At 46.9% G+C, this 27,576-nt stretch overlaps 1 protein-coding gene across 2 annotated transcripts in view; it reads right to left on the bottom strand.

The window, feature by feature from the left end:
• Positions 1–27,576, bottom strand: part of SHROOM2 (shroom family member 2) — a 187,723-nt gene that overhangs the window by 92,440 nt on the left and 67,707 nt on the right. For both annotated transcript variants that reach the window (XM_040423762.1, XM_040423763.1), the window contains exon 2: positions 19,183–19,328. In XM_040423762.1, coding sequence (XP_040279696.1) covers positions 19,183–19,328 — 146 coding nt within the window. The remainder of the gene's footprint in view (positions 1–19,182; positions 19,329–27,576) is intronic.

Genomic DNA, 27,576 nt, shown 5'->3' with positions numbered 1-27,576 from the left:
GTCAGACGGATCCAGATGCAGATCAGTCTGACAAATACATTCCAATACCGGATCTGTCTCTCTGGTGTCATCCGGAAAAACGGATCCGGTATAATATTTTTTTTGCAATTTTTTTTAAAGGTCTGCACATGCACAGACCGAAAAGCCAGATCCGTTTTGCCGGAACACTTTATGACGGATCCGGCACTAATACACTTCAATGTAAATTAATGCGGGATCCGGCAAGTGTTCAGTATTTTTGGCCGAAAATAAAACTGCAGCATGCTGCAGTATTTTCTCCGTCCAAAAAACGTAAAAGGGACTGAACTGATGCATCCTGAACGGAATGCTCTCCAGTCAGAATGCATTTGTCACGGCTGAGGATGGGGGAAATCCTCAGCCGTGCGATGCCAGTTGATGTTTTGGCTGCTCGGCCAGGACAACAGGATTAGGGAGCAGGTCACCTCCTAAAGCGTCCCTAACCTGACCCTAACTCCTAGCTGCATGGGCCGACCTTTAAGGTAGGAGGACCCATGCTCCGGAACCTCGGATCCCTAACTCACCCTCCGACCGGTCCCTGGACTAGGAGTCAAGGTAAGACGGCCTGTTCCTACTGTACACGGAGGAACAGGGGTCTCACTGGCCAAGCTGCAGGAAAAAGGGGAACACAAACAAACTTACGGATATGGCAGGTGAACTATCCGAGTTCCACCTACCTGCCACAGCCCTGCTGACTGGATCCCTGTGCAAACAGGAATCCAGATCCATAAGCTGCACTAACACAAGATAGAACAGGAAAACATCAAATAGACATCACACATAAACTTAACAAAACTAAAATGTGACATATGGTTTATGAACCACAAGGGTGGCTCTCACAGGCAGTTGGTATACACAGGAGGTTGCTATCAGCAAGCATGCTGAAGCAACCTACTGAGCCCTGCCAAACACCAAGGCTATATAGGCCTAAGAGGCCACACCCAACAGTCAGACCCACCCAGTGACATCACACACACTGGGAAGGGAGTTAACCCTTCCAGCACCACAGAAGGGAAACACACATACATAAAGGAAAGTGCACACAATAACCTACAACACAGTGCACACACCTAACAAAAAGGTTGCTAGGTGTGACCGCATGCCAGGGCAGCAAGCTGCCTAGCAACGCTCAGGCTACTCTGCTGCTAAACCCCAACACTGGTTGCCCGCGGCAACCACAAGTGAGGCCACAGACAATGGGCCCTCACCCGTGGTTGAAGACCCATGCAAAACCGCCGGCAACTGCATGCGGTAAGAAGTCACGGTCATGGGCCTGGCCGTGACACTCCCACCCCTCAAAGCCCCCCCACCAAAAAAGGAAACTGGTGAGGGACTCACACAAGGGGATGGGAGAAGGAGACGTCCACTCTCAGGACATGGTTCCCAGGGGGGTCACTGTCAGCTGCATCCTCTCCCAGCTCACACTAGCCAGTCCGACGAGGCCTGCAGCCCGCACCAGCGACAAGGGAATGGAACCACAGAGAGTGGACGAGGGGACTCTCCACTAACGTCCCCACTCTAGTCGTTGCCAGCAGACCCTCCTAACCAGCAGGCAGCTGGACCACTTACGGAGAGCTGCCAGCAAACGACCAGAGATGGGAACATGGAGAGGGACGAGGGATCACCAATACGGACACGGAAGGAAAGGTGGCGGGGAAAAGCCACCTACCGTGCCGTTAACGGTGATCCCCCCGGGACGCTCTCCCTCCGGAGAACGCGCATGCAGGCCACAAGAAGATGGCACTGCATGCTGCACCCTCTTCCGAAGGTATGCATACCGCATACCAAACACACACCACGTGTAACTAAAATCAGGGGGAACGCCAAACGAGGCAACGATGATGGCGGGGAAAGCCACTCACCGCGCCCTCAGAGGCGAAACCCCCAGAACGCTCTCCCTCCGAAGAGCGCGCATGTACCCCTTCCGCAGACGGCGGTACATGCTTCACCCTCTTTCGAGGGAATGCATACTCCCACCCCTCAAAGCCCCTCCCAACAACAAAAGGGGAAGGTTGGTGAGGCACAAAAAACAATGGGAGGGGGGGAGGGGAATGACAAATAAGGAGACACCAACACGGACACGGTGAGAAAGAAATGGCGGGGAAAGCCACTCACCGCGCCGTAACCGGTGCTACCCCTATAACGCTCTCCCTCCGGAGAACGCGCAGGCACCCCATCCGTAGATGGCGGTACATGCTGCCCCCTCTTTCGAGGGAAGACCATGTGAGGAGCCTTTGTGGTTCATACTGTCACGGCTGAGGATGGGGGAAATCCTCAGCCGTGCGATGCCAGTTGATGTTTTGGCTGCTCGGCCAGGACAACAGGATTAGGGAGCAGGTCACCTCCTAAAGCGTCCCTAACCTGACCCTAACTCCTAGCTGCATGGGCCGACCTTTAAGGTAGGAGGACCCATGCTCCGGAACCTCGGATCCCTAACTCACCCTCCGACCGGTCCCTGGACTAGGAGTCAAGGTAAGACGGCCTGTTCCTACTGTACACGGAGGAACAGGGGTCTCACTGGCCAAGCTGCAGGAAAAAGGGGAACACAAACAAACTTACGGATATGGCAGGTGAACTATCCGAGTTCCACCTACCTGCCACAGCCCTGCTGACTGGATCCCTGTGCAAACAGGAATCCAGATCCATAAGCTGCACTAACACAAGATAGAACAGGAAAACATCAAATAGACATCACACATAAACTTAACAAAACTAAAATGTGACATATGGTTTATGAACCACAAGGGTGGCTCTCACAGGCAGTTGGTATACACAGGAGGTTGCTATCAGCAAGCATGCTGAAGCAACCTACTGAGCCCTGCCAAACACCAAGGCTATATAGGCCTAAGAGGCCACACCCAACAGTCAGACCCACCCAGTGACATCACACACACTGGGAAGGGAGTTAACCCTTCCAGCACCACAGAAGGGAAACACACATACATAAAGGAAAGTGCACACAATAACCTACAACACAGTGCACACACCTAACAAAAAGGTTGCTAGGTGTGACCGCATGCCAGGGCAGCAAGCTGCCTAGCAACGCTCAGGCTACTCTGCTGCTAAACCCCAACACTGGTTGCCCGCGGCAACCACAAGTGAGGCCACAGACAAGGGGCCCTCACCCGTGGTTGAAGACCCATGCAAAACCGCCGGCAACTGCATGCGGTAAGAAGTCACGGTCATGGGCCTGGCCGTGACAGCATTAGGATAAGGCTCCATTCACACGTCCGTAACGGATCCACGAATCTGCAAAACACGGAAACTGGCAATGTGCGTTCCGCATTTTGCGGACCGCACATCGCCGGCACTAATAGAATATGCCTATTCTTATCCGCAATTCAGAATGCATTAGGATAAAACTGATCAGTTCTTTTCCGGTATTGAGCTCCTATGACAGAACTCAATACCGGAAAAGAAAAACGCTAGTGTGAAAGTACCCTAAGTGTAGAACAGTGTATTCCAGTTATTATTATAAGTGTATAGTGAATTGCATATGTCAGGGATTTCAGAAACTGTATTCCAACTGTATGGTTTAAGTTCTGTCTAGGTAGCCTAAATTACTTACATCAGGAGGCCCAACCTGCGGCCCTCCAGCCGTTGTAAAACTACAACTCCCAACATGCCCTGATAGCTGTAGGCTGTCCAGGAATGCTGGGAGTTGTAGTTTTGAAAGAGATGGAGGGCCGCAGGTTGGGCATCCCTGACTTACATAATGTCAGAAAGAGCCCGACCTCACCATTTTACTACAGTAAATTTGTTATTACTGCCCATTTATGAAGGAGTCAGAGCGTGATAAGAACTGTGGCTGGTTGGTAAGCACATACAGGCACTATATTCTTTTCAAAAACACAGCTGTACATCTTGATGGGTTTTTTTTCCAGGCATTTTTACATCTCTTTCACAATGAAAAAAATATTAAAAATTCAAGCGGACAGAAAATAATGCCTCTAAAAAAGCCTTAAGAAACGCAGAGACCAGAGATGAGCGGATCGATTCCTCTGATCAAGCAGCCTTCTACACACGCAATGAGGGGTCACCGAAGCCAAGGCGTTCCGCCTGCCTCTTGACTGACAGGGACGGCCCTGACAATCTTGCGCCTGCAACACTGATCGGAATAGCAGTGCAAGGGCAGAGGCTCTACCGGAGCAGCAACTGCGCTTGCGCTGCCACACTTACAGGTATAAGTGGTGTTTCACAGATCCACAGACTTCAATGGGCATGTATGGTTGGCATCATAGGCCAAAGTAGTGCACTTCTCTGTGATTTTGTTCACTGATGCACGGTCAGGAAAAAATTACTGATCAACAAACACATTAAAATCAATGGATACGTGTGCTGTCCATGGTTATAAGAAATGGAAAGCTCCAATAATGGTTTGTAAGCATATATAAGTACTGCATTCTGGATTTTTTTTTTTCAGGAGTTTTTAGATCTCTTTCATGATAGGGGGGGAAAAAAGCCAGAAAATGAAGCAGGTCACTCAGACATTTCGAAAATAAAACCTCTAAAAAAGCCACAATAAAACAGTCTTAAGAAATGCAAGTGCCCTAAAAAAAGTTATATTTAGGCCAGGGATGCCCAACCTGCGGCCCTCCGGCTGTTGCAAAACTACAACCCCCAGCATGCCCAGAGAGCCTACAGCTATTAGGGCATGCTGGGAGTTGTAGTTTTGCAACAGCTGGAGGGCCGCAGGTTGAGCATCCCTGATTTAGGCGATTTTTGTACTGGGGGAAAAAACAAGAAAACACCAGTGCAAAACGTGTGTCTGTAAGGACTAAGGAAGCGAGAGCTGGTAGGACTGTAGCGCAGAGAAGACATCTATACTTACTGTAGCAGCCCCGCGGACGGACGCACACACGCTGCTGCTCACATGGGACTTGTTATGAAACTCCTCAGCTTTGGTCCTACCTTGACAATGGAGCATTCCATTACCTACTCCAGAGAGGGGGGGCAGGGGACAAGGACCTGTGAGTTTCTCACATGAACAATGCATTTTAAGAGCACTGAAACTACTTTAGTGCATAGCAATGTGGCTTCATTTGTGGCCCTGAGACAACTGTCACTCCCAAAAAGTCACCCGTCATTGTTTGCCTTAATGAAGCTGCTGAAAGCGAAGGCTGACAAAGCACACCCCCCGCTGGCTCGTGAACTGGCAGCAGCCCCCTCCTCCCGGCTAATCCGGGCCACTAAGCTTACTGGATCTAACTCGCAGCGCGACTGTACCTGAGAGGAGGCTGGAAACGCCAAAATACATTCTTTTCCAAACAGGTTTTTTTTTTTTGTTGCTTTTGCTTTATAAAATTAGAAAGACCCTGCGGCCCAGATTTACTAATGTATCTGCGCCAAAAAGTGACGCAAATTGGCGCCTCTAGAGTTTCTACATGTTCTCCCTAACAAAGGGGGGGGGGGGGGGGGATTTAGAGGAAAGTGGCAAAGCGGAATGGAAAAGGAGGCGGCCAAAGATGCGCCATAGTTCCAAAATTCTGGACAGATCACCTGACCAATTTCTGTCCTATCAGGCCAATAGTTGGCGTGTAATCGGCCATCTGACCAATGACTGGTCTGTATTACACCAACAGATTTTCTGACCAAAGTTTACGTCCTCTTTAGGGCTCATGCACGTGACTGTATGTATTTTGGGAGGTCCACAAAACACGTATTCGCAAAATTAAAAAAAAATTAAAAACAGATGACGTCCATTGTATATCCGTTTTTTGCGGATCCATTGTTAACAATGTCTGTCCTTGTCCACAAAACAGACAAGAATAGGACATGTTCTATTTTTTGGCGGAACGGACTTGCTGACATACGGATGCGGAATGCACATGAGTCATTTTCGTGGTTTTTTTTTTGTAAAAAAAACGTCAGGCAAAATTCACATGTGTAAGGACCCCAAGGCCCCTTTCACACGAGCAAGTATTCTGCGCGGGTGCAATGCGTGATGTGAATGCATTGCGCCCGCACGGAATCCGGACCCATTCATTTCAATGGGGCTGTGTACATGTGCGTTGGTTTTCAGGCATCACTTTAGCGTTTTATATCCTGCAATTTTAACGCAACGCTGGCCCCGTAGAAGTGAAAATCAAGCAAGTGCGGATGCGAAGCGTTTTTCACTGATGGTTGCTAAGAGATGTTGTTTGTAAACCTTCCGTTTTTTATCACGAGCGTGAAAAACACTTTAAAACGCATTGCACCCGCGCGGGAAAAAATGAACAACTAAACGCGATCCCAGACAAAACTTAATGACTTTGCCTGACAAAATCGCACATTTTTCACTGAACGCATTCGCAACGCATCCGAACACACTCGTCTGCAAGGGGCCTAAGGCCTCTTTGACACGAGCGTGACGGATTGGCTCCGGATGCGTTCAGTGAAGCTCGCACCATTTTGCAGGCAGGTTCAGTCAGTTTTGTATGCGATTCCGTTCAGTTTTTTCCGCGCGAGTGCAATGCGCATTGAGGCGTTTTTCACACGCGTGATAAAAAACTGAAGGTTTACAAACATCATCTCTTAACAACCATCCGTGAAAAACGCATCGCACCCGCACTTGCTTCCGGATACAATGCATTTTTTACTGAAGCCCCATTCACTTCTATGGGGCCAGGGCTGCGTGAAAAACAACGCTCATGTGCACAGCCCCATTGAAAAGAATGGGTCAGGATTCAGTGTGGGTGCTATGGGTTCACTACACGCATTGGACCCGCGCAGAAAACTCGCTCGTGTGAAAGTGGTCTAAGTGCTCCTTCACACAAGCGAGTTTTCCATCCTGGTGCGATGCGTGACGTGAACGCATAGCATCCGGACTTAATCCAGACCCATTCATTTCAATGGGTCTGTGTACATGAGCATCATTTTTTTCACAAAATCGTAGCATGTTCTCTGAAGGGTGAGACCTGCGGCAAAAATGCATCAAATCGGCACCAAAACATAAAACCGTAAAAACAAGATAAATAGGGCAGATTTATGCACTTTTTTGTGTGGTTTTGGTGCAGTTTTTGGTACATGTGGATTTTCTGTACACAACTCTGCACCGTGTGCAGCCCCTCTGATACTTTTTCTCTTTTTGTGATTCAAACTTGTTTTTGGCTTCAAAAACTGCATCAAAAAACCTCAACAAATATCATCAAAACCTGCACGTGTAATTGTACCCTTAGGCCCCATTCACACAATCGTATTTTTGTCCTGCATCCAATAAATTTTTTTTTTGCAGATCAGATGTGTATCCATTCCTTTCAATGGGGCAGCAAAATATGCGGACAGTGCACCGCTGTCCTCATCCGTATGTCCGTTCCGCAGCCCCGCAAAACAGACACAACATGTCCTATTCTTGTCCGTTTTGTGGACAAGAGTAAGGGACGTGCTATCAATAATCGGCCATCTTTCATCCTGATCACCGTTCATCAGTCGTTCACCGACTACTTGAATAGGGCTCATGCCCACGAGCGTACTTGCTCAGTGCCCGTGCTGCGGACCACAAATTGCAGTCCGCAATGCACGGGCACTGGCCATGTGCACTCAGCTTGCGGACACAGATCCCTTGACTTGAATGGGTCCACGATCCGCAACATAAGGCTAAAGACTGAACGTGTTCTATCTTTTTTGCGGTGCAGAGGCACGGATCAGAAAAGATAGGTGAAGCCCCATGTTCAGTTGTATCTGGTGGATGCGGACCCCTTAAAGTCAATGGCTCCGCATCCGTAATACGGAGTGCACACGGCACTGAGCAAGTACTCTCATGGGCATGAGCCCTTATACAGACAGTGGGGCACATTTACTATAGTGTCTGCGCCTGTTCTTAGGTATAATAAAAATGCTGTTTAAGACTCTTGTATTTTTTTTATTCGCATTTACTAGTGAAAATGCGCCGTTCTGGAGGAATTTGCGCCTCGTTCACAATTCGCAATTTTTTGGACTATTTCAGAAGTTTTGTAACTTTTGCGCCTCCTTTCCAACCTATTTATTTAGGCTAAACTTTTTTTTTTGTGCCTGATTTAGTCTCAAAAACAGTCTAATTCCTACTCCACTCCAGGGCTGGCGTACTTTTCTTCATCTGCGCCACATTTTGCCTAAAAAGTCATACTTTCATGGAGACGTGCGCCTATCTTCAGCAACATTTTCAAGCGCATACTAATCAGACCAGTCTAAAGCTCATATAAGATGAGTAGATCATCAAGGTGATTGTCAGGAGGGAAGCGTTCCTTCCCGGCAATCGCCTGTTCATCAGCGGAGGAGACCACTGCTGTTACATACAGCAGTCTCCTCCACTGTATGGGAAGGAGTGATCACTAATGCCATCGCTCATCCCTATACAGAATCATTATCTGCCGGCAGCAGAGCGCGATTACACAGCACAATCTGCAGCCGTCAAATGATGATTTTGAAACCTGTTGAAAGATTCCAATTACCTGATGAACAAGCATTTGCAGAGGATGGCAGTATTACACTGCCAGATCATCGCTAACGAGAGTTCATATGAATGTTTGTTAGCGATGATCTGGACTAGTATGGCCCCTTTCAGACGAGCGAGTTTTCCACGCGGGTGCAATGCGTGATGCGAACGCATTGCGCCCCCGTACTGAATCCGGACCCATTCATTTCAATGGGGCTGTGTACATGAGCGTTGTTTTTCACGCATCACTTCTGCGTTGCGTGAAAATCGCAGCATGTTCTATATTCTGCCTTTTTCACACAGCCCTGGCCCCATAGAAGTGAATGGGACTTTAGTGAAAAACGCATTGCATCCACAAGCAAGTGCGTATGCAATGCGTTTTTTCACTGATGGTTGCTAAGAGACGTTGTTTGTAAACATTCAGTTTATCATCACGCGCGTGAAAAACGCCTCAATGCCCATTCTACTCGCGGAAAAAAAAACCTGAACAACTGAACGCAATCGCAGACAAAACTGACTGAACTTGTTTGCGAAATGGTGTTCGTTTTGCTGAACGCATCCGGACCTAATCTGTATCGTTCGTGAGGCCTTATCTGTACGTCTAATATAAGCTTTAGTGCATATGAACCTGTCATACCGATAAAGAACCACCAGAGGTCAGACTAGTGCCAATACGCCTCGTCTAATTCATGAAGTGCTGTGGGACTTTATATAAAAACTCGGGAAAGACCGAAAGATTAAGCGAATACGCCTGTCTAGTTGTACGTCTGAAAAGAGACAAGCTTAATTAATGTGCCCCAATGAATGCTTGGGCAGTCCATTAGGAGTGTAGTAAAGCGTGCCAAGAAAAATCCTCTCCCCTTTGCTGCAGGGTTAAGGGTCCCTTCACACGTGGAAGAAAATTCTGCCAATGAAAATCAGTTCCATTCACCTTGATGGAGCTGGCAGAAATCCATGTGCTTGTTGCCCCATTCAAATGAATGGAACTGATTTTCAGTCGCAGAATTCTGTGAGGTATTAGAATTGACCTACCGTTGTGTTGGACGCTTACCGACAAATTCAACAGCCTCCATTAATTTACGCTGCACTCTCCCGTATACAAGCGACAAAAAAAATAAAATAAATGCAGAATTAGTGCTTTATCTGAATGCTGTCAGAATATACTGAACACACGCAATAAGCCTGTCACGCCACAAGGGGGAGTACAACAAACGTGTAGGAAAGGTAAGGCAATGAAAGTAGGATTTGCAGCACTGTAAGAAAATCACGACATCCTGTGAATGGTTACCAACGTGCCAATTCCTAATGAAAGGGTCAGTCTATTAGTGATCCCTCACACATAATTGGCGCCATACACCAAGGTGTTGCCGTATAGTCCGTATTCAGCACATAGAGGCCGATGCTGGTCAAATCTTCCAGGCCGGATGTCATCCTTTCGGAGATAACAGAGGTGCAGGATGAGCCATTATCCAAGGGACTTGAAACTACCAGTATTTTAGATTTAAAAAATAGCCGTAACTCCACTTTTTGACGTGCTGCGCGACAATATTAAGTAACATGGCTGGTGTCGAAAAGTTTCATACAGCTGGGCAGGATGGGGGCGTTTCAGAGGCCATGGCGGCGCCGAGACTCTGGTCCTGGTTAGTGTTTTCAAGTTCGACGTACAAGGTTCGGGTAATGGTCCGAGGTAGCAGAATCCATAACGGAATTCTTAGATATCCCGAACCTTGTAGTCCGAACTCAAAAACAGAACTTCGCTCAACACTAGTCCTGGCAGATACACCTGGAAAGGGGTGGACATAATGGCTGCAACCTACGCCAGCCTGGGGCAGCTCAAGGGGAAAACGCCGCCCCCCTGTGTATATAGGAGATTGTAATATACCATAGGTGCCTACTTTCTTGGATTATCTCATACTCCTCCGAGATCTTACTGGGTTATGTTCACACAGCGCATTTCGACACTGCAAGCAGCGTTTTGGTGTCCGCCTCCAGAGCGGAATGGAGACTGAACGGAGGCAAACTGATGCGTTCTGAGCGGATCCGCATCCATTCAGAATGCATTAGGGAAAAACTGATCCGTTTTGGGCCGCTTGTGAGAGCCCATGACGGATCTCACAGACAGAAAGCCAAAACGCCAGTGTGAAAGTAGCCATAGATGTCTCATTATAATCCGCTCGGTGCCTCCTGCTCTATAACATGGTGTCTGCTTCCCTATAATTACTGCTGAATACAACGTCCACATCTCGGCAGGACCGGCGAATAACCTAGTAGATCTGTTCTCGGGCGGAAACTTGGTGCCCATCCTGATACCGCTCCCAGATCAAGTGCCATATGATATTTTTCGTTTACTCGTGTGCATGAGGCCAAACCGATGCGACAACCAATTCGGCTTCAGTGCCTGACACAGAGGAACATGGCGGCTATATACCGGATATCTTGGGAAGCATCAGTCGCCTCTCCTGACATGACTCTTATTCATTCTTTGCATTCTCCGTTATAACAATCCCAGAGCATCTATCATTATGAATCTATATATAGTGATATTCCTGAATTATTCCCACTAGAAGTTTATGAATGAATTGCTAGCTTCAAAAACCTCTGGTGGGAATAATAGAGGAATGGAACACCAAAGATACTCCAGAAGTGTTATTTCATGGAGAATGCAAGTAGTTACTAAAACAGACATGTTAGGACAGGTCCTCTTAAGAGAAGGGGGTCTTTTATAACGCATACTATCAAGTAACGCCCAGAAATGTATGGAGGAGATAACGCAGGCATGTAACTAGAACGTACACACAAGTATTCCATGATCCATCATGCTTTGTGTGCACATGTTCTGGGAGTGGAACGTCTGGAAAGAGTCTAATCCGCCAAGACATAGTGAAAATAAGCAGGAGGATAAAGGTGCGGAGCTGGCAGCTCTGCTGTGCCAAGGTTATCAGGAGGCGGCGGGCGCAGGAATGCAGACATCCACAGTCCTATGCCTTGGTGTCAGGCTCCCACTGAAGAACTGACTTGGGCTTTTGGCCCCCGTTAGCAGGCAGGTGATGGAATGCAGCCATACAACAGGTCCTGATAGAAAGATAACGAAGAAGCCATGAATAGGCAATATCACATTTATTTCAGGTATGGAAAGGGTGACTCAGGGGGTCAGATTTATTAACCCTAATGATGTGCCAAATGTATCACACTGACTCACGCTATATGATAAATTTGGTGCACGACTAGCCCGTCTCTAAAGTTACACCAACTATTGGTTGGCTTACTCGGTGCCAACATGTTGGTGTATGTTGTTGCATCTTAAAGGGGTTGGCCAGGATTTTGATATTGATGGTCTATCCTGAGTAGAGATGAGCGAACTTCTGTTTTAAGTTCGGCGTCTAAAGTTCGGCTTCCGGTTAGCGGAGGATCCCGATATGGATTCCGAATTCCGTTGTGGTCCGTGGTAGCGGAATCAATAATGACCATTATTGATTCCGCTACCACGGACCACAACGGAATTCGGAATCCATATCGGGATCCTCCGCTAACCGGAAGCCGAACTTTAGACGCCGAACTTAAAACAGAAGTTCGCTCATCTCTAATCCTGAGGGCTGGAAGGTGGTATTTGGCCGCCCAAGGCAGAGCAGGCAAATTGCTCCGCCCAGTGCCAGTATATAACGCTCCCCCCAGTGCCAGTATATAACGCTCCCACCAGTGCCAGTATATAATGCTCCCCCCAGTGCCAGTATATAATGCTACCCCCAGTGCCAGTATCTAACGCTCCCCACAGTGCCAGTAGATTGAACGGCTGCTGATGCGGCCATGAATGCACACCCTCATGGGTAGCGACATGGCACCCTAGGCGGGCGGCTACCCGACCTCCCAGCCCTGGTAACAGCTGATCAGCAGGGGTGTGGGGTGTCTGAACCCTGCCTTTATGATATTGATGGCCTATCCTGGGAACAGACTATCAACATCAAAATTCTGGACAACCCTCTTAACCCACCAGAACATTCTGCTAGGCCCAATGGATTATCCTTTTTATTTTCTCTTTTGCTTCAAAACAGGGCTAAAAGGAGCTGTACATTCTGCAGAAATGCACCAGATCAGATTCCACCTTTCATTTCCGAGAAAAATGAAAGGTGGAATCTGATTGGTTGCTATGGGCAACTAAGCCAGTTCTACTTTACACCAGTTTGATAAATCTCCCCCTAAATGTTTAATTACATGTAACTACAAAAGTATTGAGATCCAGATACTGGTTTGTGGTACAACACCTTTAAGGTACATCCACATGGGACAGATACGCTGCGGATTCTCCAACGCGCATGCGGCAAGTCCGCAGCAATTTACAATAGCAGCAAAGTGGATGCGATTTAAAAAAAATCTTATCCTCATATTGCAAAAATAAAATAAAAAATCTGCATAAATTGATCCATGGTGTGGATTTTAATTCAAGCTGCAGACTTCTCCCTTGCAATGCAGAAGATGAAATCTCTGGCAGAAAACCGCCAACAAAATTTTCACGTAACAAATGCGCCTTCTGCCACCGATTCATTGTGGATTTTGTTGTGGACATGACTGGAGCAATACATACGGAAGGATCATTTTGAGATTTCCAAGTGGAAAGCGAAAATAAATGTAAATACCCCCACGACATGACAGGGTAGATGTCCTGGACTCTACATTTATATGTCCAGACGATGGGCCTACAGAAGCATCCTGTGGGCCTCTGATGCACCAGGGATGAATCATGGTGGTGGTAATAATAATAGCAATACAATGGAGAGATATTCCAGACCACAGACCTGACAAGTATTAGAAAGAATTCCTGTTTTTCTCTGTGCGGTTATCTTATCAGAAGGAAGCTACGCTCAGGCTTCCCGAAAAAGAATTCTATTATTTCTCACAGGAAACCTGCGAGTCTGGGCATCGCTTCACATTACATACATATGTGCAAGTACTCGGAATCTAGGGCTGGCCTTACTTAAGAGTTATGATACTTCATTATTAGTAAAAAAAAAAAAAAAAAAAACACAATACTAAAGACATAATCAGAGGTCGCAATAACGCCTGTACAAGCGTCACAGATGCCTGTTCAGGCCATTTTTACTTCCTGAAAAAAGTCTAAGGTGCACCAATACACCTTTTCCCCCACATTCTCTAGGTGTGCAGAATAGTTATTATGAGGACATGACCTACAGAAATACAAGAAGGGGGAGACACAAAATCTAATCGGATCCCCCCCCCCCCCACTAGTGACCCTGCTCCCACCTCCTCCTGTCACCCCACTAGTGACCCTGCTCCCCCCCTCCTCCTGTCATGCCACTGGTGACCCTGCACCCACATCCCCCTTTCACCCCACTAGTGACCCTGCTCCCTCCTCCTGTCATCCCACTAGTGACCCTGCTCCCTCCTCCTCCTGTCACGCCACTGGTGACACTGCTTCCCCCTCCTCCTGTCACCCCCACTAGTGACCCTGCTCCCCCCCTCTTCCTGTCACCCCACTAGTGACCCTGCTCCCACCTCCTCCTGTCACCCCACTAGTGACCCTGCTCCCCCCCTCCTCCTGTCACGCCACTGGTGACCCTGCTCCCCTTCCTCCTGTCACCCCACTAGTGACCCTGCTCCCCCCCTCCTCCTGTCACGCCACTGGTGACCCTGCTTCCCCCTCCTCCTGTCACCCCCACTAGTGACCCTGCTCCCCCCCTCCTCCTGTCACGCCACTGGTGACCCTGCTCTCCCTCCTCCTGTCACCCCCACTAGTGACCCTGCTCCCCCCCTCTTCCTGTCACCCCACTAGTGACCCTGCTCCCACCTCCTCCTGTCACCCCACTAGTGACCCTGCTCCCACCTCCTCCTGTCACCCCACTAGTGACCCTGCTCCCCCCCTCCTCCTGTCACGCCACTGGTGACCCTGCTCCCTCCTCCTCCTGTCACCCCCACTAGTGACCCTGCTCCCCCCCTCTTCCTGTCACCCCACTAGTGACCCTGCACCCACCTCCTCCTGTCACCCCACTAGTGACCCTGCTCCCCCCCTCCTCCTGTCACGCCACTGGTGACCCTGCTCCCCCCCCTCCTCCTGTCACGCCACTGGTGACCCTGCTCCCTCCTCCTCCTGTCACCCCACTAGTGACCCTGCTCCCCCCCTCCTCCTGTCACGCCACTGGTGACCCTGCTCCCTCCTCCTCCTGTCACCCCACAGGGAAGAAGCTGAACAGACTCCACTGACTATGATGGAATCCGTTCAGTTTCTGTTCGGGGTCCTGTCTTTTTACCGGACATAAAAGTGCTGCACATAAGGCTTTTTTGTCTGGTCTTTCGACAGAATCTGCAGCAGAGGCTCCAAACGCAGATTTGAACAAGTGTAGGCCTATGTATTTAAATTACTGCAACTGTCGTACTTCTCCTCGGGTAAAAATACTCATCAAAAATGATCAGAGGAATATTTTTTCTCTTCTGCAAAAAACTTAGTGCGACCTCTGCTCATAATGAAAAAGCACAAGTTATGGCGGAATATGCAGAATTAGAACAGAGTACTAGTATAGGCATAACCGTACACTGGGGTGGGGTTGGGTACCCAAAAACTAAGGAAAGGTGTGTTTTTTCATGCAAAGAATGACTAAAACCATCATAGAAAGGTTGAGAGATACATGTTCTGAAGCTTCTTTACTCATAACTGTATTGAGCTGTTCCTCTGTTGTTACTCCTACAAATTTGTGAATAAATTAACAAAAGAGCACTGATGACTGCAAAGTGCACTGGTGACTGCACCCCTAAATGGTAACACCTAAACCTTAATTTATTCATAAATCTCTAGGAGTAAGGCCGCTTTCAGACGAGCGAGTGTCAAGCTCTGGACTCAGCGCAGCACCCGTCCTGACCTCCCAGCACTGCCGGGGTCGGATAACATTATATTAATTTATGATGCTATGTAACCCTTAGAGGTCTGGAATGTATTGGATAACACTGATAACACTGACAGGATTATGTCAGTGGAATGCAATACATTCCAGTACTGTAAGGGTTACATAGCATCATAAATCAATATAATGCTAGGGGATTAGGTTGTCCATAATTCACCAGGTCATGATTTTAAGAATTTATGACAAATTTTATACATCTTATTTTTTCCATGGTTAATTATTTTTATGACCATAATTAATAATTCTTAATTGAATTATTACCGCCCGACAGCTATGAGAGCCCGGCATTGCTGGAAGTTCAGGACGTGTGCTGTGCTGCGAGTCTGAAGCGTGACACTCATTCGTCTGAAAGCGGCCTAATGGTACAACACCGTTCTGAGAAAAGATGGTGCAGAATTGTTATATCATGAGGAATGCAATTAGTTACTAAAACATATAGGGTCAGAGGTGTTGACATTTTTTACATTAATCATGGGATGACATCACAGGGTTTATGAACTTACATAGTTAAAGGAGTTTTCTGGCAGGAAAAAAACGGCCAGAATGCCGTAAAAAAAATAAAAATAATTAAAAGTAGTAATATTTACCTCACCAATCCGTATGCTTCCTGGTCCCTCCCGATTCACAGGAAATGACTGCTCAGCCAATCACTGGCCATAGCGGTGACCTGGCTCAGCCAGTGATTGGCAGCGTGATTATTTCCTGTGTGTCAGCGGGAACTAGGAAATGGACAGGGACCCCTGAAGCATCATAATAAGAATGGCGGGGGATCGGTGAGGAGAGTATAATTTGTTTACTTTTTCTTCTTTTTAAAAAAATTTCACCATCCGGACACAATAGTTATATCCGGAAGCAGTGGTCAAGGGAGATAATGACTTGCGGACAACCATTATCTAATGCACTTGATGGAAAAGTATCTAAACCTAAACACAAGATGTCACTCAAATTTACAGTCAGCCCCTAGAATGAAAATTTTAACAAAACTTGTTCTGTAAGCATGTTATTAGCATAGCATTTACTAAGTAATATACTTTTGTACTCCTACTTTTGGTTTATAGAGTGCTGTTGCCCCATGTGTTTGTCAAATGTATATTTGCAGCCACACTAGCGATGTGCACCTACGTATTGGGATGTGCTGAGCCCTCCCCCTTTTTGGTTTGTAGTATTATATATGGGAGTGGTGGCTGACTCCTGTAGACAGGGTCGTGCACTCCCTTAGCCTCTTCTGCCTCACAGGCTGATTTTAATTAGCATGAGTATATAGTCTGCTCAGCATGCATACTGGTATTTGTAGTCCCTGGATTCAAGGCCATTTTGGCTCCACACAGTTATAAATCAAAGGGGGCCCAGCATGCATGTGGGACCTGCACTTCCTGAATTCATGGTCGCTGTTATGGCACCCAACAGGTGAGCTTTAGTGTTAGGACCCATCTTATTAGAGATCGCCTTGGCGTGCGGCAGACGGGCTCAAATGATTTTGTACAAAATGTATTTGCTAAGCATCTCTAAGTTATTAGCATAGCATTTACAATGTAATATACTTTTGGTTTGTAGAGTGCTGTTGCCCTATGTGTTTGTCAAATGTATATTTGCAGCCACACTAGCGACTTGCACCTGCGCATTGGGATGTGCTAACCCCTCCCCCTTTTTGTTCTGTAAGCATGGTCATCCTTTCCGTTATTGCTGATGTGATTAGAGCGCAGCCTGCAGCGCCATCAAAAATACTGGAGCTGAAACGGAGCCTAGTACCATCAATGGGATCTGTTGGGGTTTACTGGTATCAGCCTGAAGACAGATCTGGCATAGCTGTCTTGGCTCAGTGATATACAGAATCAAGAACACGTTAAGGGTCAGTTCACACTACTGCTATCGATTTCCACTGTTCTTCTGCGAACAGGAGCAGAACAACAAAAATGACAGAAGTGCCAAATTTGGCACATAACTGATCTGAACAGAGCCAAACAGATCCCACTGACTATAACAGGGTCCATACGGTTTCCATTTCGTCACATGACCCTTCATCAGCAGCCATCTTAGGCTCAATTCACACGACCATATTTTTGGTCCGCATCCGATCCGCATTTCAATAGGACTGCAAAAAATGGGAACAACACACCATGTGATGTCCACATCCGTATGGCCATTCCGCAGTGCGGCAAAAAAAGATAGAAAATGTCCTATTCTTGTCTGTTTTGTGGACAAGTATGGGCATTGTTACAATGGTTTCACAAAAAACGGATGCAACACCGACGTGCTCCGTATTTTTTGTGGATCTGCATTTTGCAGACAGCAAAATACATACGGTTGTGTGAATCCACCCTTATGGACAGACCTCTTCGCAGACAGCACAGAAGATTTAACATACACACGACCGTGATTTTGCTCTGCATCCGAACTGCATTTTTGGCGGGTCAGTGGCGGACCCATTCATTTTAATGGGGCCACAAAAGATGCGGACCGCACACAATGTGCTGTCCACATCCGCAAGTCCATGCCCCTGCAAAAAACATAGAACATATCCTATTCTTGTCCCTTTTGCGGAGAAGAATAGGTAGCTCTAACAGAGGGCAGGACGTAGCGATCCACAAAATGCTGAAAGCAAGCGACCGGCAGCTGTGTTTTGCGGACCGCAAAAACGGCTACATCCGAGTGCAGGAGGTGACATACTTTCTGAAATATAGCAAATGGCACAGAGGCTAGATTAGTAAGAGCCATCGTACATACACACTGGTCAGCAGCAGCCAGAAAGTGGGAATCCCCTTTAAGGTACAAAACCATGAACAAAATGCACAATTTTGGAGGTGAAAGAGGGCACCATTTGGGTTGAAAATGATGGCATTTGTTTAATGGGGTTGAAGAAATAGCTCCTTATCTATTTCTTGTGTGACGTACATCTGTATGTCACATCATAACTTATCTCCACTACACAGGAGAAGGCCCCCGGGGTCCCCATCTGTGGGCCATGTAAATATCAGCCCTCATTGGCTACTGCATACATAGGGTGCAAGATTGTAGCGGTGATGTCATTCACCCCCCATCACCGCTTTCTAGATGGATCCAGTTCATTTACTGTTCAGCGCACGCGCAGAAGAACCCCGGGGGACAACACAGAAAGTGGTAATGTGGGTGAATCACGTCACTGTCATTCTGTGCCCCATGGACAGAGAGGCTTAGAAACGCATAGCCCACAGATGGGGACGTATCCTGCATGGAGGGGGGTAAGTTATGATGTGACTTACAGATGTACGTTGCATAAGAATTAGATTACTTGCAGGTGTTTTTTTTTACAAATTGACACACCCCTTTAAAGGATTTCTCCACTACTAAGGGGTTATCTGTGGCCTATACCTTGTAATATAAGTAACTGCTCTTAGAGTGGTGAGCTTAGACATGGGCACGTAGACGATTACTCCTCAGGGGCAGGGCTTCATAAGGTCCGGACCACACACAATATGAATTGTTTTTCTTCTTCTAGAGTTATTTCGGCGGTTTCACAGTAAATAAGAAAACCTGTTCCTATAATACCGCTGAGAGGTTCGTACCTGTTATGATGTGACTTACAGATGTACGTTGCATAAGAATTAGATTACTTGCAGGTGTTTTTTTTTACAAATTGACACACCCCTTTAAAGGATTTCTCCACTACTAAGGGGTTATCTGTGGCCTATACCTTGTAATATAAGTAACTGCTCTTAGAGTGGTGAGCTTAGACATGGGCACGTAGACGATTACTCCTCAGGGGCAGGGCTTCATAAGGTCCGGACCACACACAATATGAATTGTTTTTCTTCTTCTAGAGTTATTTCGGCGGTTTCACAGTAAATAAGAAAACCAGTTCCTATAATACCGCTGAGAGGTTCGTACCTTTTTACAACCATCTTCAATGTTTTGTGAGATCCTTTCACCAGACAGATTGCTTCCTGGCGGTAACCGGAGAGCGGTATATCATTTATATTCACCATTTCATCTCCCGCCATTAATGTCTCCGCAGCTTTGCTCCCTTCTTCAACCTGCAACAAAGAATGAATGGACCCACGTTATATGGATGTTACATACAGGTCAGTACCGTCACATAGGCCACACATGAACGAAAAAAATACTAATAAAAAAATCTGGTTATTTAACTCATCAAGTTTAAAAAAAAAAAAAAAAAAACTCAGTGGACCTATTGTACAAAGCATGTTTTTATATTAAACTTATTTTTAAATAAGTTTTGGAGACATAACTTTTAATTTTCCATGTCACTATCTATATAAAAAAAACTAAATAAAATAAAGGTATAAAGGGATGCAACACCGACACCATCCGAATTTTTTGCGGATCCGCACTTTGCAGATAGCAAAATATATACAGTTGTGTGAATGCACTCTTATGGACAGACCTCTATGCGGCCCTGCAAATAATCTAGAACATGTCCTATTCTTGACCATGGTGATGCCATATCCTAGCCACAGTCCTTAACATTAGAACATGGACTAACCCTTTAAAAGGCATCTGTCAGCAGATTAGTACCTGTGAAACTGGCTGACCTATTGCATGTGCACTTGGCAGCTAAAGGCATCTGTGTTGGTCCCATGTTCATAGTAGCTGAGAAAAGTGATGTTCTAATATATGCAAATGAGCCTCTAGGAGCAACGGGGGCGTTACCATTACACCTAGAGGCTCTGCCGCGCCCTCTCCACTTTGGCTACATTAGTAAGTGCCATATAGTCATCTTACATACACATTGGTCAACAGCTTGTGCTGGAAAGGTTCTGCTTCTTTGACGTGACATGTAGAAGGACTAATGACAGTTTTGAGCACATTTTGCATGCAGCATCTGATTATCCAGTCGATTTTTTGTATAGTAAAGTCATCATCTACGTTGGGGGATTCATCAAAAACAGCAGAGAGATAAGTCCTGTGGGCAGCAGGACCTTTCTGTCCGCTAAAGAAGTGGACCTCTGAATGGAAACCAAACGGACGCAGTTACAGTCAATGGGATCTGTTTGGCTCTGTTCGGGTCAGTTTGGCACTTCTGTAATTTTTGTTGTTCTGCTCCTATTACACAGAAGAACAGTGGAAATCAATAGCGTTGGTGTGAACTGACCCTAAAAAGTAATCTATCAGCAGATTTGTACCTATGACACTGGCTGACCTGTTATATGTGTGCTTGGCAGCTGAAGGCATTTGTGTTAGTCCTATGTTCATATGTGCCCGCACTGCTGAAAAAAAATGAAATTTTAATATACTGTATGCAAATCAGCCTTTAGGACCAATGGGGGAGTTACCGTTACACCTAGAGGCTCTGCTCTTTGTGCAACTGCTGCGCCCTCTCCACTTTGATTGACAGGGCCAGGCGGTGATGTTTACACTGCCTGGCCAGGTCAATTACTGTTGTAGAGAATGTGGAGCCTCTAGGTGTAACGAGCCCCCGTTGCTCCTAGAGACTCATTTGCATATATTAAAATATAATTTTTCTCAGCAATGCGGGCACATATGAACATGGGACTAGGGCTGCAACGAGTACTCTATTAAATCACGTAATTCGACGCAAAAAAATCCTCGATGCTAATTTTTTGCATCGAGGATTTATTTGTGTCACGTGACAACGTAGCAGAAGTGAAGCGCTTGCTATTACTCCTGCTCCGTGGTCTCCTGCTGGCCCGCAATGCACTCGGAATACTCACCTTTCAGCAGGGGGCCTCCGGACACTTGACAGCACGTCAATGTAAGTTGGTGAAACCCAGGTGGTGGGGGTGCGACTAAGGCCGGGCGCCCGGAGTGCACAGTGTCAAAGCAACCAATGACGCTGTGCACTCCGGGTGTCAGGAGGAGGGCAGGCTGGGCTTTCACAGACCGTGTGTCCGTGGTTTAACTGAAGTGTGGCCCGGCCTTGGGTGGGGGAGAGACGATGGCACCGGGGTGGGGGAGAGACTATGGCACCGGGGTGGGGGAGAGACTATGGCACCGGGGTGGGGGAGAGACTATGGCACCGGGGTGGGGGAGAGACTATGGCACCGGGGTGGGGGAGAGACTATGGCACCGGGGTGGGGGAGAGACTATGGCACCGGGGTGGGGGAGAGACTATGGCACCGGGGTGGGGGAGAGACTATGGCACCGGGGTGGGGGAGAGACTATGGCACCGGGGTGGGGGAGAGACTATGGCACCGGGGTGGGGGAGAGACTATGGCACCGGGGTGGGGGAGAGACTATGGCACCGGGGTGGGGGAGAGACTATGGCACCGGGGTGGGGGAGAGACTATGGCACCGGGGTGGGGGAGAGACTATGGCACCGGGGTGGGGGAGAGACTATGGCACCGGGGTGGGGGAGAGACTATGGCACCGGGGTGGGGGAGAGACTATGGCACCGGGGTGGGGGAGAGACTATGGCACCGGGGTGGGGGAGAGACTATGGCACCGGGGTGGGGGAGAGACTATGGCACCGGGGTGGGGGAGAGACTATGGCACCGGGGTGGGGGAGAGACTATGGCACCGGGGTGGGGGAGAGACGATGGCACCGGGGTGGGGGAGAGCTGAAGGCAAGGGGGAACGGAGCTGATGGCACTGGGGTGGGGGAGAGCTGATGGCACTGGGGTGGGGGAGAGCTGATGGCACTGGGGTGGGGGAGAGCATAAAGGAATTCAAATGAGCTCTTAACAAGCTCTGCTTCTAATACCACATGCGTCATATGGGGCGAATACTAATGAGTGCTTCCATTATGGAAGCGCTCGTTAGTACTGGAAGACCAGGAAGCGGTGAAGGCTCTGTACTCAACGTTTCCTGTTCCTCAGCTGTCGGCTGTGCAGTGGCTGCGCAAAGCGTGAGGGCGCACTGTGACCTCACGCTGCGCGTGCCAGTTTACAGCACAGCCGACATCAGGAGGAAGAAGATCGCGGGCAGAGAGGAGCGGCGGCGTCCAGGAGCAGGAAGAGGTAAATGTTTTTTTATTTTTATAAAACATGAGGCTGCTGGGGGCTGATCTGAGGCAATGGGGGTGATGGAGGCATAATGGCTGACAATGAGGGGCTGACGAGAGGCATAAGGGCTGATATGGGGGCTCTTATCTGAGGTCTGATTGGGGGTCATTTACATTGGGGTCTGAGCTGAGGTTTTATTGGGGTCTTATTAACATTGTGGATATGATTGGGTCTGTCAGCTGAGGTCTGATTAACATTGGGGGTCTAATTGGTGGTCTGACCTGAGGTGTAATGAAAAATATTTTTTTTCTTATTGTCCTCCTCTAAAACCAACACATCACATCACCCAAAGAACACCATCCCCACAGTGAAACATGGTGGTGGCAGCATCTTGCTGTGGGGATGTTTTTCAGCAGCCGGGACTGGGAAACTGGTCAGAGTTAGGGCAAAGATGGATGGTGCTAAATACAGGGATATTCTTGAGCAAAACCTGTACCACTCTGTGTGGCTATGACAGAGGTTCACCTTCCAGCAGGACAATGACCCCAAACACACTGCTAGAGCTACACTTGAGTGGTTTAAGAGGAAACATGTAAATGTGTTGGAATGGCCTAGTCAAAGCCCAGATCTCAATCCAATAAAAAATCTGTGGTCAGACTTAAAGATTGCTGTTCACAAGCTCAACCCATCCAACTTGAAGGAGCTGGAGCAGTTTTGCAAGGAGGAATGGGCAAAAATCCCAATGGTAAGATGTGGCAAGCTCATAGAGACTTATCCAAAGCGACTTGGAGCTGTGATTGCCGCAAAAGGGGGCTCTACAAAGTATTGACTTTAGGGGGGTGAATAGTTATGCACATTGACTTTTTCTGGTATTTTTTTGTTTGCTTTACAATAAAAAATAATAATAAAAAATCTTCATAGTTGTGGGCATGTTCTGTAAATTAAATTATGCAAATCCTCAAACAATCCATGTTAATTCCGGGTTGTGAGGCACCAAAATACAAAAAAAGTCAAGTGGGGTGAATACTTTACTACACCGTGGTCACATGGTCATGAGGAATTTCTTTTATCAGGGCCGGCAAATTGTAGACCCTACATTGGTGCAATCAAAATTTCTAACACAGAAGATCTGAACCAGTGTGACGGAAATGTTTATAAGCTATGATGTTCAGAAGATTCATCCATATTATCACAGAAGGTAAAGCTTACCTCCCAACCGTCCCGGATCAGATGGGACAGTCCCGGTACAGGGGAGGTATGTCCCGTTTTCTGGCAGTTGCCTGTATTACGATGAAACAGAGTTGGCATCGGCTCCCTGCTTCATCATTTCTCCCCCCTGCCGTTTCTCAACACCTCTTGTCTGTGCGGTGGGCAGGGCCGGCCGACAGTCAGCCTTGGCTCCGCCTCCTCCACAGACCAGAGCAGCCGATGTCCTGCTGCTGCTAGGAACAAGGTAAGTATCTGGTATTTTTTTTTTTTACTTTATGTGAGGGGCACATATAACAGGGCATATTACTGGGGGCACATATAACAGGGCATATTACTGGGGGCACATATAACAGGGCATATTACTGGGGGCACATATAACAGGGCATATTATTGGGTGCACATATAACAGGGCATATTACTGGAGGCATATATAACAGGGCATATTACAGGGGGCACATATAACAGGGCATATTACTGGGGGCACATAACAGGGCATATTACTGGGGGGCACATAACAGGGCATATTACTGGGGGCACATAACAGGGCATATTACTGGGGGCACATAACAGGGCATATTACTGGGGGCACATAACAGGGCATATTACTGGGGGCACATAACAGGGCATATTACTGGGGGCACATAACAGGGCATATTACTGGGGGCACATAACAGGGCATATTACAGGGTGCACATGTAACAGGGCATATTACTGGGGGCACAGCTGGGCATAATTCTGTGAGGGGGCACAATGTGGGCATAAATACTGTTCGGTGGCATGAAGGGGGAATAATTACTATGTGGGGGCATTAAGAGGACTGGTTGGGATTAGGTGCATAGTTATGTTTTGGGTGGAGTTAGAGTCGTGGCACAGTGCTAAAAAAAATTGCTGCGACGCACGATGTGTCCCTCTTTGTTCGTTTAGAAAGCGACACCCATCAGTTTCAAACTAGGGTGTTCAACCCAGGAGGTATGCATGTCCGCATTTCCTGGCCCGACTGCTGCTCATCTCTGCATATATGCCGGCAGGAGCATAGCTATAGGGGAAGTAGGGGAGGCGGCTTCTATGGGACCCGACCTCAGAAGGGGCCCACCCAGGAGGAAGACTAAAAGATTTTATTGTCAGGGCCCCCATTGTCAGTATATACAGTGACATGACATACAGTATATATGTGTAGGAAACAGACGGAGCGGCTGCCGGGCCTAGTCTGAGACGGTGTTCTTGACTAGTCACAGGAGGAGGAGGTTGCGACAAAATTTTTGGAGGAAGGGGGGAATCAAAAATTAGCTATGGGGACCAGTCATTTCTAGTTACGTCACCGCATGCTGGCTTTCATTTGGACAAAAATTACTACATGCAGCATTTTTTGTCCAGCCAAAAGCTAGCATGTATGCAAGAAAGCGGCCGGATTCCTTTACAGTAAATGGGGATCCGGCAGTGCACAGTGGTATCCAGCTATGCCGGATACAATGAACTCCAGAAGTGGGTTCCTCTGCCGGAACAGACTTCCTGAGTTCAAAGAGCATATGTGAACCCAGCCTACCATTTGTTCTCCGGGGAAAAAAAGCTTTCTATGCCCTCTCCATAGCATACACAGACAGGTTCAGCCGAGCCAAACGTGTATGTATGTATATGGGGATGCCGTGAGGGAGACAGAAGAGATAGCTGTCGGCCAAACAACAGACAGCTACTGAATGAGTAAGGCCAGCTTCCAACCCCCCCCCCCACCAACACCACCACGACCACCTATTGAGAACACATGCATACCGGCCAAGCGCCTACAGGAATAACCATCAGCTATCTAAAGTATAGTGACTGCGCTCACTTACAGAAGTTGCAATGTACGCAAGTCTTTACAATTGAAAAGACTTCACTATTATATGATTAATTGCTACTCATTATTCATTCAATACTATCAGATTCACTATTTGTCATTAACCAGGAAATGGTTTAAAAAAGAAAAAATTAAAAAATGCTAAATGTCTTCAAATAACTCAAGGGCATCACTTACAAAACAATCAGGTAATGATCTATGTAAGTCATCGAAACCAACTTAACATTGTGCAACTGCAATTGTTGCAAAAACTGCCTCTGGCTAACAATGTAAAATAAAATCAGGCATTTCATATAAGAACGAGTTGTATTATGTTCTAGCGGCCAAGGCGAATTCCATTCTGAACTCGTGATTACAAATCAACATGAGAAAGCTTGTCAGCAGCAGCCCTGACCCACATGTGTATCAGCAGAAATCGCTCCTGTAGGCCAGTGACTTATTAACTATAAAATTTGCTGCATAATGGGGGTTTAGGGCAGCCGCCTAGTCTTTCCAAACATTAATCAGAAGTTAACTATTGGTCATTTTCTTAGAAAAGTCTACAAATAATGTAAGACTATTTTCTGGCCTGGGTTTCTCTATTATTTAGATGGCAGCCTGTTTTATATACAATGTAAACAGAATTGCGCAAATCAAGGCAACTCCCATCAACAAGGAAGCTTGCGCCATCTACAAAGCATGTGTTCTGCTCGCTTATTGCCATATATTAATAAATGCTGTAGGCAAAAACATAACTGCATCCCTGAACCTTCATGTGTAGCAAAGTCTTTCTTTTGAAGGGGCATGCAGCCATTGCCATCTAACCTACAGGATAGGTAATGAATGTTAGATCAGTGGGGGTCTGACTACAAGGAGGTGGGATGGTGTATGGAGAAGTGGTCTATCATGTGCACCGCAGCTTCATACAAGTCTACGCAAGGTACGGAAACACCTGAGTAAAATAAATGTAACATGTTGCACCTATGCCGTGCATAAACTATGCGTTTTCTAGTTTGGAACACACCTTTAAGGCTGTTTGTGTATCGTCTTCCTTCTTAAAGGGGTTGTAGCATCTTGCCTTTTCCCTAGGTGGCCGTTCTTACAGAAAACTCAGCTGTTTCTGTAACTCTCACTCAGGTGAACAGAAGCTACAGGAGTAGCTTGTTCTGCAATGCTCTTGGCACAGCTCCCATTCACTACTATGGGAGTAAGGGCTAGTTGTACACTAGCTTTAAAATGATCCGGCAACATGTTCCAGCAGAGGAGCGTTCATCGCATCCGACATAGCTGGAAGGGGCCGGAGCAAAGCCAAGCCCCATTGACTATAATCTGGCCTGTTTCAGACATTACTGCCAAGATTTGGCAGGTTGGATCCCCGCCGAGTCCCATAATAATATGTATATATTGAAGATGATCACCGTCTTATTGGAGCCTGGCCCACTGGCCACCCCCCAGTTCTCAAAAATTTCCAAATGTCAACAAAATGGCTGGCTCACAATATTCTGCAAGTATTTTTACTCATCCATATAATTAAAAACATTTAATCACACAATATACCAATAATTCATAAATCCCCATTTAAAATATATTCACAATAAATTAATAGAACTGTATTAGCAATAAATTAATACAACTGGTACCTTTATAATGCGGAGCTCACACATAAAATTTTTTAAATAAATCAAGAAGTGCGGATGACCACTTTATTGTGGTCTATTCACGTCAATGCGATTTATCGCTGTTGGTGCACATTCATATGTTAAGATTGTGCTGTTGGTCACAATCTTCTTTTCAGATAATTGAAATAATCCAATTTTGCAGATTATAGTATATGGCCGTTGATGTTCACATTCATATTTAACAATGTTGTGTGTTACTCACGACCTCCTGCAGCTTATCAGCCGACTTTCGCTCCGGTCCTCTCAGCGCAAGTGTCCGCTGTATCGCTCACAGCCTCCTACGGATTACTCACCCCTTTGGTTCTTCTCTCATCGCGAGTCTCCGCTGTATCTCTCTCGGCTGTGTCTTTCCCAGTGCATGCGCTCTGAGGTTCCCGGACACCGACTTCAATTTGGTAATGATGTTTTTGTTCTCCTTGTTTACAATATGTTCTCATACACACTGCCCCGTCACACCCGCTACCAGAGGCGTTTCGGCACGTGTGTACCTTCCTCAGTGGTATAAAATTCCAAATAAGAAAAAATTACAAAACGGGGACCATTTTAAACCAACTCAAAGAATAAAGGGAACACTTAAACAACACAATGTAACTCCAAGTCAATCACACTTCTGTGAAATCAAACTGTCCACTTAGGAAGCAACATTGAGTGACAATCA

The sequence above is a fragment of the Bufo bufo genome, chromosome 3 (genome assembly GCF_905171765.1).
Source record: "Bufo bufo chromosome 3, aBufBuf1.1, whole genome shotgun sequence".
NCBI classification, from domain to species: Eukaryota; Metazoa; Chordata; class Amphibia; order Anura; family Bufonidae; genus Bufo; species Bufo bufo.
The sequence above is the reverse complement of the archived record's forward strand: the minus strand, read 5'-3'. Positions and strand labels throughout refer to the sequence as shown.